Source organism: Neodiprion lecontei, chromosome 5 (assembly GCF_021901455.1).
Source record: "Neodiprion lecontei isolate iyNeoLeco1 chromosome 5, iyNeoLeco1.1, whole genome shotgun sequence".
Classification (NCBI taxonomy): Eukaryota; Metazoa; Arthropoda; class Insecta; order Hymenoptera; family Diprionidae; genus Neodiprion; species Neodiprion lecontei.
In genome coordinates, this window is record NC_060264.1 from 3,077,179 (window position 1) to 3,090,334 (window position 13,156).

Consider the following 13,156-nt stretch of genomic DNA (forward strand, 5'->3'; position numbering starts at 1 on the left):
AAGATTATGCAACTGGTGGAAAGATTAGGTGTTAGAGAAAAACTAGTGAAGTCTACAGATGTATCGATTAAGGTATGCAGTTATTGAAAGGATTATATATGACACCATCAAGACAGTATGCTACTATTACTAAAGATGTAATTGCCTGTAGGTACGTATTAATTATGCACATTTCGCATACGTACACAAGCACGTGCGCATTCAGGAGTAATTTGCAGCTGTTTCCCGCAAGCTTAGCCTATGAGCCGGTTCTTGTTTGTCGAAAAAGTAACGGAATAAAAATTGTACAATCCGCGTGGACATCCCGTTCTTGTTATCACTGAAGTACTTCTTATCCGTGATCGTTGGTGAGCAATGACTTTATCGATAGTTTCGTATTACCAATTACAGCGATCGGTAATGCAGAGCGCCACATCTCCGCCGTTGACAACGAAGTTCCTTTTCGTAGCCTCTCTATAATGGCGGTATGTTCTGCGCTTCTGATTGGCTAAACTCGCGGCCAATGAGTTAAGCGGTGACAACTGTGTGCGTAACCTCGTCCGTCTCGCATTGGTAGTCAGTGATGCGCGCAGGGTGAAGATAGACGTACCGTGGTCGGGATTTCGACGCGCATTCCACACCACTATATTCCGAGTTGTTTGACGGGCGTACAAGACACCACCAACACTGTACAGCGAACACCAACCAAACTAAAGTTTAGTCCCGACTTCGGCGGAGTTTTGGTGCGGAGTGAGTTTGTCAGCGCTCGGCCCGGTGTACGCGTTGTTTTGTCGGTAAGTGGTGCGGTACGGTTTCCGAATTAAACGAATCGTTTTAAAGTACGGATTGTTATTTTCCGAGAAAAAAAGCGCCAGATCCGTGATCACTTTTTCCTTCACTTGATGCTTCTTTTTTTGTCTTTTTTTTTCCTAAACCTGTACACTATACTTTGTGTTGAACGAAGAGTAAAATTTACGCGGAACAAGTGGACAGGTATGTGTATACATTCATCGCTGCGTTGCCAAGTTGCAACCAGGTGAACGTAACCGTTTGTATTATGATTGTGTTACCTGAGCTTGGCGTGCAACGCCTGCTGCAGGAAGCCTCGTATGCTGTCGTGATCTGACAATATACATAACGTCTACACGGATCGCTACATGTGAATAGAGGGAAAAAAAACAACAAACAAAGAGAGAGGTGAAAAAGTTTTTCAAAACCGAGGAAGCGTCAACTTCAGTCGCTCGTTGTTGTACTGCACCGTGGATTTATTTATTTCTTGGAAAGCCGGCAGTGTAAAAGCTTGTAAGAAGACAAAATAAGCGAGAAAATGAGGAAGTTTTTTACAAATAACTCGTGCGAATTCTTGCCGATTGTTCATTTGTTATCTCGTTGTCGCATCGTATCCGGAATAGGCAACATTCTTCGTGAGTGAACCCTGTTCAGTGTCTCCTTCTCTGCACTCTGCAGTGCAGGAAAACGTAAAAGTGTACAAGGCACAGTTGTCCCCAGCTGTTGCCGCCGGTCAGGCAGCGTATATAATGGAGAAACTCGACTGGCCGAATCGGCGACGATCATTTCATCCGCAAAATTTGATAAAAACTGGAGGAAGCAGGAGGAGAGCTTCGTTTCGGAAGCTATTTGCCGCTCTGTCGTTCATATGCATTGCGGGCGGCGCCTGCGCGACCGGTAAGTTTTCATAATACCTGCATCTGTTCTATTCCAGAAATACGTTCGCGAATGCATTGCACTGCATGCGTGCAACTGCTGTTAAGCACTGCGTTTTTATTATACCTATGTGGTCAAATACAGGGATGCACGCGAAGCTGCGAAACTGATATCGAAGACTTGATCGAACAAAAAAAAAAGAACGAGCAAACGGAAAAAACCCGTTATGGCTGACTTATCTGAAATTTAATTTCGATCCTCATCCAGCGTCATTTGTATAATAGTGTCAAATATTTCGCTGAATAATGATGTTACATACAAGGTTACATACATGATGACATACAAGGTTATTTTCGACGTTGCAGTATTATAGAGTTTACGTGTGAATCTGAAGTTGGTAGCGTTATTGTAACGATTCACGTTTTGGATAAAATCGTAATTTATCAGTTTCACGACAGTCGCGACAGAGATGCCTACTCATCTCTGGTCGTGATATGCGTTAAATTATTCCAATGAGAAAAAGTATAATCATATTTTAAAAACTTGACCACTTCAAAGTCACTATAAAATTGCAAAATAGTGATTTTTCCATTCTATATTTCGTTACGTTAACGTTACTAACTTCAGTCTCTTGTTTCCCGTGCCGTTCACACGGTTCAGCCGTCCTCAAAATATCGATGAAACAAAAGCAGGTAACAGTCAGGCTTTCTCTGCGTAACTACTGTAGGAAAATTTCAATCATTTGCCGTCGGCCGGATTGTACCTGCGAAACTAAACGTTATATGTAATAACGCAGTGACATACGGCTATTCCGAACGTTGACTAAGATACGGATATTCGAATATTCCGAGAGAAACGGTTGGATTGAATTCACCTCGAAGGAATTCGCGTGCGATTTCCGTTCTGCTTTGAGAGGAGGGGGGACACCAGACAGGTACAGGAACACGGTCCAAGCCACCGGCAATCACACATGTGTGATGCGACGGAAGGAGGCCGTTTGCCTAGGTCACGTTCGCGATTTGAATTGGCTCCGGTTCAATGTCTGAACAAGAGGTGCTCGACGATAAAAAGAGAATAGGGAATTATTGAGCTCTGTGTCGGGGGTTTCCTTGGTTCGTTGAGTTACGTCACAATTTCCTTCGATTCTGGCGGAGATTATTGCGGAGTCTTTCTTTCATTTCAGACCTCTTTTTGATCGCTGTGAGATGTTTTCATCGGCGGACTCGTTGGAAAAGAATTGAATATTTTTATGTATAAGTATAAAGGTCCCATGTGGCGGTTAATAATCGACGCGTTTAGATGGCTGAATTATATTCAATACTCAGAATCAATTGATGCAGGCTGTTGCCTGTATCCTATAAAACTGATCGAACCTCGTCGTCGCGATGATCGTTAATAATGATAAATAAAAAACGACCAATCGCATCTTCCTCCTCGTATTTGTATATTTAACGTGAACCTATGCACATGTGCGAGGCTCGTCGATGGATTTCACACCGACGCGAGGATGAGATTTAGTTGAAATTTAATAATGTTCGCGTGTTCGTATGACATTTATTATTATTGTTTTGCAATGTGTAACCAATATGCTGCAACACGTTATTTTACGCCGATGAAAAACTTTTCCTTGTTCTATATTATATAATTCCCATGTTTGTGGTTTGGTACACGTATGTCATTTAGTATACACCCATATACCCAGCTTTACGTCCTGTCTACGTTCTTGAAAAGCTTACCGCACAGCGAAAAGTCGTACAACGAATCAATTATTGTTATACAAACCCATAAAAATTCAATTGGATCTATTGCAAAATTTTAAAGTGTCATAATTAAAAGGGGCCGTTGTAGCGAAATGCCGTATAAGGAGGTATAGGTGTAAAAGATACAAATACTTTTTTCTTAAACAAATAAATGTTACGTACAGTATCTCTTTACAAATGTATGTCTCTTTATTATCGTTATCTGTACAGTTGTTATACATGGTATACGATATTACCGCATCACACTAAATAATGGAGCATTCATTCGACCTGCACATTATCTAATCGATGCACACCGACTAATTGCTCACATGTCTGAAATAATAATACTCCAACTCGCGAGAGGAAGAGAGAGAGAGAGAGAGAAAAAAAATAGAGACTGGTCTACGAATATCGCGATTAGGGTCTCGATTCGTTTATTTATCTCCTACTCCAGGTCGAATGTCGCGCACGATTTATCATCGGCTGCGGCACAAAGACGTCTTTCACAATTTCTTCTTTTGTCCCCCCCATTTCAATCGGTAATGCACCATATATATATATATATGTGTGTGTATAATATTATTACATGCACACACGCCGAAGAGGTACAGCAGCACGCTTTATTTATCCATAATGTGTGAGATACCAGCGTATATGATACGAAGTATGCGCTTTTATATATACATATATCGCCATGGAAGAGAAGAGCGGGCGGTTGAAGGTACTTGAGGTGTAGACCTTTGTACCTCATTAAATCCCTTTTTTTTTAATTTTTTTTTTCTCATCTCCTTCTCCTTCGCTCTGGGTGGTATTCGCCCGACCAGGAAATATAATCATAAATAAATAATGAAACGAAGAACGTTGACTGAGATAAAATTTTACCTCGTTTCCCTATAAACACGTCTCGTAATACACATCGGGCTGAAGTTAGTAACGTTAACGTGACCAAACTAAATCTCCAACATTAATTCCCAAAGATGCAAAGTAGCGATCTTTCTGAATCATATGAATATAATATATGCATCGTTGCAGTGACGTTACTAACTTCATTCTCATTCGTACACCGCAGTACAGCAGGTGTGGTTGTTTATCAATGATACATACCTACAATGTATGTAACTTGTACCACGATAATAAATCCGAATTGTCTTTTAGAACATCGGTGCCGTGAATGTAAAATTTTCACGCGACATATCAGGAGGTGGAGGAGGCGGTATACTTTCCTCTAATTTAGATTTATTACGTGGGTTAATCCGACCAATTGTATGAATTGAGTTAAATCGTTGACCTCCTCCTCCTCCTCCTTCTTCCTCCCTCCACCCCTTACTTATACACACATTCCGGCTCTCTCACTCACTGTAATGACGTAGCACGTGCCGGTGATGCTTGATTTAACTCTATCGTGTGCGTGTGCATGTGTGTGTAAGATGCTGCGTGTCTCTTCTATGATGACGATCAAGCGTCGCGGATGAAATATTTGACTGTGCAGACTTTCCGCATCCCGTGAGAAATAATATTAAAATTCTTGTAGGTGCGTATGTATGTATGTGTAAACGGACGATGTGCAATAACGTTAGGTACAGGTATAGATTATGATACATCGGAACTTATGATTCATCCTAAAATTAACCCTAGTCATTTACACCTATGGAAACTTTCACATTGCTTAAATGGGTTTACTCAGACCCCAGTCATCTTTGGAACGTTATTACTGTAGTTATACGTATAGTTACGACTTGAACAAAATTCTGAGAAAAAAACTTGACAATTCGAAAATAGACTCCAATCTTAGTTTCAGTAAGAAACGTTGAAGGATGTGGGAGAAATTGTCGAAGTAAAGAACAGTCAAACAATATGCAATACATTTCCTAGGGTCTCCGAGACCCCTCAAAGTTTTTTGAATCATTCTTCATTTTACTTGCACAAACAACCCTGATTTTAAAATTTTACGTTAAAGTGAGAATACAGAGGTAATAATTTTAAGGGGTTGCCACGGTGGAAAATCGTAAATTACGTCAATTTATCGTTGCACGAGCATTAAATTTTCGCAACAGTTGCAAGAAAATCTAGTAACAGTAATCGTAATGATAAAGAATAGCAACGGATACCAGAGTTTCCGGTAACAGCTATAAAACTAATTTTCATTTTCTACCTAGAACTATATTTTTCGATTATGGTAAATAATGAAAATAGTTGTGGACTTGGGCGGTAACCGTAACTAAAAATTTCTCTCGGTGTAAAATTTTCTCCGTATCTAATAAGAGAGGAATGGGGATACGCGCGATTCGTCGTTCTCTTCCTGCATGCACATCGCCGAGAATCGCATGTTCATCGTCATGTATAACTGATGCAAAGAGCAGGTGTGCCGTGTGTCACGTATACCTGTACAGGTACGCGTATGCATGTGTGTACAACATGTCTACATACGTGTATATATATATGTATGTATGTAGGTAGGGGTATCAATTTACGGTTGTAACACTATATTCGTACAGGCGTTTGTGACGAAGAAGAAGAAGGAGGAAGTTTTGTGAAAAGGCTCTGGGAAGGTACAACCACTTCATTCGCGAAGGTATCGCGGTGCATGTATACATACATACTTACACCCATATATATATATGTATACGCATGGTAGGAAGTGTAGGTATGACCGACGTCAGCTCAATCGAGGGAACAATGGATGGATAAGAGCGGCACCGGCAGCACCACAAGGTTCGGGTATAAGGTACCTACCTACCTTATACCTACCCTACCCTATATTTCGCATCAAGTTTGCTGCCACTGCGACTGTCGTGCCGCTCGCTACCCATGCCCGTATAGTTTTGTATCTCACGATCAGTTTGGTTCTCTCCCTTATACAGCATTACAGGTCTCGGTGTGCTTGCTTGCCTCCTATCCTGTCCTCTCCTCTCCACTTATTCACGTTCGTCAACCCCCTTCTTTTTTACTTCATTTAGAGGAGTGGGGTAACCTTTGGATGGTATAAAATCACGTCTATTTAAAGAGAATGAAAACACTTGGAGCAATTTCAGTTTGAGGGCTTTATTATTTATAGTTTCAAGAACATTTTGGAATTTTTTTTTTTTTTTTATTGAAATTAGTAACAAAATGGCGGCACGGCGGATATGAAGCAGCGAACGATCATGGTTTAAAATCCGGTGGCGAAGATTCCGCGGTACAATTTTTATACGATAGATACTTGAAATTTTGGTACAATCTTTTAAACTTGCTTATCGGTTCGAGTTCGCGGTTGGATTTTTTTATTTCAATCCCAACATTTTCTTTCTGTGGAAATTTTTTTAACGATACACACACGCAGACACACAATAACAACAAGAACTGAAAATGGGTATGATTTTAAACCGTCCAAGCTGCACCTCCTCTCCTTAAGTACATGAAGTGACTCGGTTCACTCTCTAGAAGGTATCTTTCTTTGTTACTGTCAAGTGTCTGGAAGTTCAGAACATTCCCCCAAATTGCCTACGAAATTTGTGTTTCTAGATTTCGGGTTAGAAATGATTTCTAACCGTAGATCGAAACCCTGGAAAACAAGACGAGACTGAAACCATCAGCCAGAATTAGGAGTCGAACGTTCCAACGTTCTTTCGAATAAAGTGAAGTGAAGCGAAGAAAATCAAAGTTTCGTGAAATACTATGAAACGCCGATACTTGTACAGAATTATGAGGATAAAACTGAACTGCATTTTTCTATTTCCAAAAAGCTTAACACGTTTCGCCACTAATTCTGCCTTCTAGCTTCAGCTTCGTGAAAACGAGATATCAGCTCTGCAGAGCTGCGATACCGGGTGTAAAATTGTACTGACAATGAAACGAACACCTTCAAGCAGTAGTGACGATGACGACGACTCCACAGTGCAAGTTTTACAGCGTGCGTCACCTCTATAGCACCAAGGGAAATAGTTTGAAGGATGGAAAGCCTTGTGAATGGTCACATACGTACAGTAATTTTTCATGTTGTACTACGTTGGATAAGGTGAAGAAGAAGAAGAAGAATTACGTACCTGAATGTACCTCCTCTTACGCTAGTGCCGCAGCAGCTCACGGACCGGATATGTCCCCACCACCAATTTTCCCTTTCAGCCTTTTTAACTTATACTATACACGTCGCATGCATTACTATCATCGTTATACCTCCACTCTTTCCTGTCTCTACCTCCTCCTCCTCCTCCTCATCATCACCATCATCATGATCATCATCATCTTCGCCATGCTGATTTTCTCATTTCTCATGGTAACACGAAACACTGCAGGTGTATTTATATAATTTCACATTTTCTCATGCGGTTTTATAATATAATGTCATATTCGAATTGCATATCCTTGCCATTCGTGCATGGAATGGATTAGTTATTATTGGGGAATGTTACGGAGAATTTGAAAAGTAGAATATACTGCTTTGGAGATGAGAAAATGCGTGATATGGAATATCAAACTCATTGCGTGTAGATTTTTACCGCATATCGTCCAGTGTGCAGACGAGTCGAGTGGGGTTAAAATATCAAAATGGTTGATCGACGGAAGGACCGATATACCGAATATCGAATTTTTAATTACGCGAAAATATAATTCGTAGAATTATCATAATGTAGAAAATCCAATATAGAAAGTAGAAGTACAGAAAGACAAAATATAGATAGGTCAAAACGTGGAACGACAGAATCTAGAATTTGTATGAGGTTCTATAATTATCGAGACGAGTTCTGACGATTCTATATTTTGGCGTTCTAAGTTCTGACCTTTCTATTATATTACTTTTTCAAAAATGCGATATTGCGACCATTCTATTTTTAATCATCCTACATATTTTTAATTTTATAATCATATTGCAGCCACTAAGATTTCGAGGTACGAGTATGTTTTGTTTTATTACGGTTTACCGAATTTAAAACAATTCCAAAATGGCGGCGTAACGGTTTTTCATCATCATGAGTCGTTACTAACTTCAGCGTGGTTACTCGGGCGGTACATACATACAAAATACAAATGAGCACACGGTCCGCAACTCCGGTGAATCTGTAGGTATGTACAACGTGTAAGAAAGGGGAAGAAAAATAGACGCCTAATGTGGCAAGGAGAGGGAAAGATGGATGGACGACGAAAGAACGAAGGACAGACTGACTGAGTTCCGTCTCTCTTCACTTTTCTCATAGGCTCGGGCAGCCGGTGCAACAACAATCAGGGGCCACTGACCGCCCTCGGCAAGGTTCTCTTCTCTCCTTAGGTCCCTTCCTTAGGGATAAGGAGAAACACACACGTGAGAGACGGTAAAACAACAACGACGACGACGCGACTCGACTTCGTCGGGCCCAAAGCCAAGAGGGGGGGGGGGGAAGCAATGCACCACCTATACTTACTTACCCGATCAGCCTCCTCGAAGCCTGGGCTCTCTTTATACGTTGGCGGAATTAGGATTAGAGCTCATTGAACGAGGAGGAGAAGAAAACGATACTTGTATACCCTATTGTACCTACTGTTGTTTCGATCGTTAAACTTCTTGTACGTTGCGGCAATTCTCAGAATTGAAAATTCGCTCCTTCCCTGTACACATTTCAAGGAATTACATTGGTCGACACGAATTTTTTTTATTCTTGGTTCTAGACAAGCCAAATTTTCATTCCTTACACGTAACTAGTAAGAGAAAAAAAAAAGTAGCTTTAAGATTACTTTTGTAAAAACCAGTACGATATTTACGGATTAAAAAAAAAAAAAGTTACCCATTTTCTCAAACATTTTATTGTAAATTATAGCAATCAAACGAATTTTAGTTTCGCGTAATTAATTTTTACTTTTATTCTACAAATTAATAATTAATCACAGGTTTTTTTTTCGAGTTTATATTTAAATAAATAAATTTTGATTCTATATACATCGAACACTAACCACAAAATATACTTCACTTATTTACTTATAAATATTAGCTTTTGTCGTTTTTACGTTGACGTTAAGCAAGTCTTGAAGTTTTTCGTTCACAGGTAGGTATCAACCAAAAACTTGAAAGAAATTATTTTTTATCAATGTAAAAAACGGCAAACAAGCAAACCTAACAAGTCGATAAATGAAGATTTTCGTTAACTATTCGACCGTGTAGAATCGAAATTTATTTATTTGAATATAAAGTCGAAAAAAAAAAAAATAATAATAATCAGTTGACCTGTGTCATCGGCATGAGTAAATTATATTTCTATAACGTCGCGAACCACGGCCATGATCCTGATAATACCCTGTAAGCCTATACGGTCGTGACCTCCTCAGGGAGTTTGAACTCACGGCACCTGTCGATGTCAGGGCTTACTGTTAAACCTCTTCTCTATGCGTGTGTTTATTATACATACACACCTATTTCTATACACTCGGCAAATATTTAATTATCCATCGTTGCGCCAGTGTAGCCTTTGTCTCCCCCTTTCCCTGCGTCGGTATTTTACCTAACTTCTTTTTTTTCTATTTGTTCGTCTATCTTGTCTCTCTTATATTTTCAGTCCTCCGTTATTGATATGGCATATTATCGTCATCGCAGCTATAACTTGTATATACATACATGGTGTAATACGCCTACTTCTCTGTTATATATCGGATTGGATGCATTAAGACTTGTGGATAGAATCGCGTCTACGGCCCCGATTTCTTTACCTCACGCGTCAACTGCTTGAACTTTCTGTAACACTGACGTGATAATTTGCTAATTATCTACTCGTAGGTATTCATATATAATCATTTAGCAACATATAATAGGTGTAATATGTACCAGGCTTAGTGAACCTTAAGAAAATGATAACGATGAAAATTCACTTTTGTTGTATTTTTACGAGATTGAAGTTAGTTAAGGTTAACGTGACGAGACCTCGTGGAAAAAAACGCTTCATTGCGATTTACCGAATTTTCAGATAATTTTATGTTTTGAAATACCTACCATTTTCACAGAAATGTATCGTTTGCGGTAACGTTATTAGGAATAACCTTTCAACCTTACCACTTTCTTTCTAAAGAAAGAAAGTAAGAATGAAAATTGAGAACATTGTCAAACATATCGCGTAGAGATTCGAGAAGTAGAAATTCCATTCACGTCTTCGCTCTTATTTACTCGACCTTGCGTTATACTCAGAACGGCAAACTGCCCACTCGAAAATGTTAAACAGAATATTACAAGAGGAATGTCCGTATGTTCTACCGCCTGGAGCGTTTGGAAGATGGATCCTCGTGACATTGTTCAGCAGGTTCCATTACTGGCGGGTCCTCGTATCCCGGGTCCAGGATTTTTGACACTGTCCAGAAGCGCGCGTTCGAGGGCGGAAAGAAAGGATGCAATGGAGGGAGAGATGCAGCACGCACGCACGCACGCACTTGTACAGCAGACTGCAATTCCTGTATAAGTTCTTCTTCTACTTCAACTTCTTCTTCTCCTAGCAGGAACGCCGACTGTGAGACTCGACGGGACGTCGTCAACCTCTTGAGATGAAAAAAGAAGGTACCTTGGAAACCTTGTCGCGCAACGGTCGCTCCATCCTCGCGTTTGAGAATAAAAGGAGACGATGATCCATACATATACATATAACGCGGGTCTGACCTTCAACTCTGACGAGGGATTGATTCAAGTTCGGAATATCCCTGCTATTCAATTACAAATTGTCGTTACGATTGATTCAACTTGCAATTGGTGCGAGGTTCACATTTGGTCCACATTCAACTATCAACTAATTTTACAAAAATATGCATCTTTATATTTGCGATGAACTTGTAAACGTGCAGTGTATTGGTTAATAAACTGCAGGTATGTACACTTGGGAACAATGAATCTGAGACGGATCATTTTTTTCAATAGACAGTTACGTTGGCAACACTGAGAAACCTGCAGCGCCACAGTCGGCCGAGCGCGAAACTAACTCAAACTCAATAAATATAACATAACCCATTACCGTCGAATCTAACCTTAAAATACCACGAAGATAATGACTTGTTGGATTGACACATTAATTCTATAGTTAGATTCGACGGTCATGGGTTATGTTACGTTTATTGAGATTGAGTTTGTTTCACGCTCGGCCGATTGTGGCCCTGTAGGTTTCCAACATTGTAACCAACGTAACTGTCTAGTGGAAAAAATTAGCCGTCTCAAATTCATTGTCCCCAAGTGTACGCGAAGACTCTTCCTGCAGTCAGTACCTTCCATGCGATCAAATAAAGAGGTTCTTCTTGAATATCGTCTCTTATTCGTAAAATCACTAACAAAACTATGGAAATTATCGTAAAACAGTATACATACATCAGGGCTGGGGGCGTTACGCGGTTTCGAACTCTGACAATTACAATGGTTAGATTATAACGAGCATCCAACGAATGGTGGTGGTAGTGGTGGTGGTGGTGGTGAACCAACGTAGGTCGGTACATCACGCATCGTGCATAAACCTAATGAACGTGCTTATGTATCTACAGGGGAACGTCTATCCCCCCCAATTCGTAAACGCGACAAACCATCACACTATACATATAACAGCATTCATTTGCATTTTGTGCCATTATTCTGCTGTACGGTGTGATACGACAGATGCTACGGGGCTCACGGTCATTCTTCTGTTGTTATTATTATTATTACTATTATTATTATAGGATAGGTCTGCTGCATTTATACATCCACGTGCAATCCCGCGATATATTGTCGTGGAAGGGTTGATATGAAAGCAGGTCTCCCCCCCCCCCCCCCCCCTCCCCCAATCAAATTGAATTGCGGTTGAAAAATCATTCGAGTTGTGAACGATTTTATTCTTTACGATATAGAGCAAAGTAACGTGAAGTAAAGTTCCGGTAGAGGAAAATTGCGAAAAGTAAAGATTGGATGGAGTAAAATTTGGAAATTTGAATTATACTCACACAGCACAGAGTTTACTCGACGAGTTGGTGTGTAAAATTAGAAAAATCGAAAATCAGAATTATCAGGACTCCTAATGAAAAATATTGAAAATCCAAAACAAAGAAAGATCAAAGTGGTGAAATTTCACCGAGCTAGAAACTTAATGGATCTGAAAATACAAATTCCGAGTTTCAACCCCGCCCCTTTATTTCTTTTTTATAATACATACATATCTGAAATTTTAGAATTTGCAGCTGCAATATGCGGTGCACAATCACAGTACGCTTTAGTCGTAACAAGTATTATGTAATATTATATTATAGTCGTTGAATCTTATTTGGCATAAGAAATGACGACGAAGTTTAATCGTTTCCTTTGCTCTTTTTGTATATTTCTTTCTTCCTCCGATCTCTTTGTATTCCTCGCGTACCTTATAGACTACATACCTATATATGCACCACGTCTGCCGGGTCTAGTCTTGTAACGACGAATAATATTCGAAATCAGCGAGACAAGACGATCGAAATTCGAACGCGGAAAACTGTTGGAGCGATGCCATCTCAGCTTCAAGGGGAACCACTTTTCAGTCCAGTAGACGTCTCGAGGCATTGGCATGACGGATCCAATATGGCGGACGAAAATCTCAAACTCGTTCGTATCCAGCGAAAAAACTCTGTCCAGGGATTTTCGGGCTCGCTGATTACAAATCTGAAATCAGATTTTGAAAATTCAGTGTGGCGAATCCAATCAGCGAGCCCGAAAACTCCCTGCATAGAGTTTTTTGACAGTATTCGATGAAATTTGAAATTTTCGTCGGTCATATTGGATCCGCCATCTTGAATTTTTAAAATCCGATTTCAAATTTGTAATCCACGACCCCCAAAAACCATAGAATACCATAATG

The 13,156-nt window shown here is 40.0% G+C and overlaps 1 protein-coding gene across 5 annotated transcripts in view; it reads left to right on the top strand.

Annotated features, from left to right (window-relative positions):
- The first annotated feature begins 55 nt into the window (after positions 1-55).
- The window catches only part of LOC107221277 (protein sidekick), a 35,415-nt gene continuing 22,314 nt past the window's right edge, over positions 56-13,156 (top strand). For all 5 annotated transcript variants that reach the window (XM_046741951.1, XM_015660208.2, XM_046741952.1 and 2 more), the window contains exon 1: positions 56-1,665. In XM_046741951.1, coding sequence (XP_046597907.1) covers positions 1,518-1,665 — 148 coding nt within the window. In that variant the 5' untranslated portion in view covers positions 56-1,517. The remainder of the gene's footprint in view (positions 1,666-13,156) is intronic.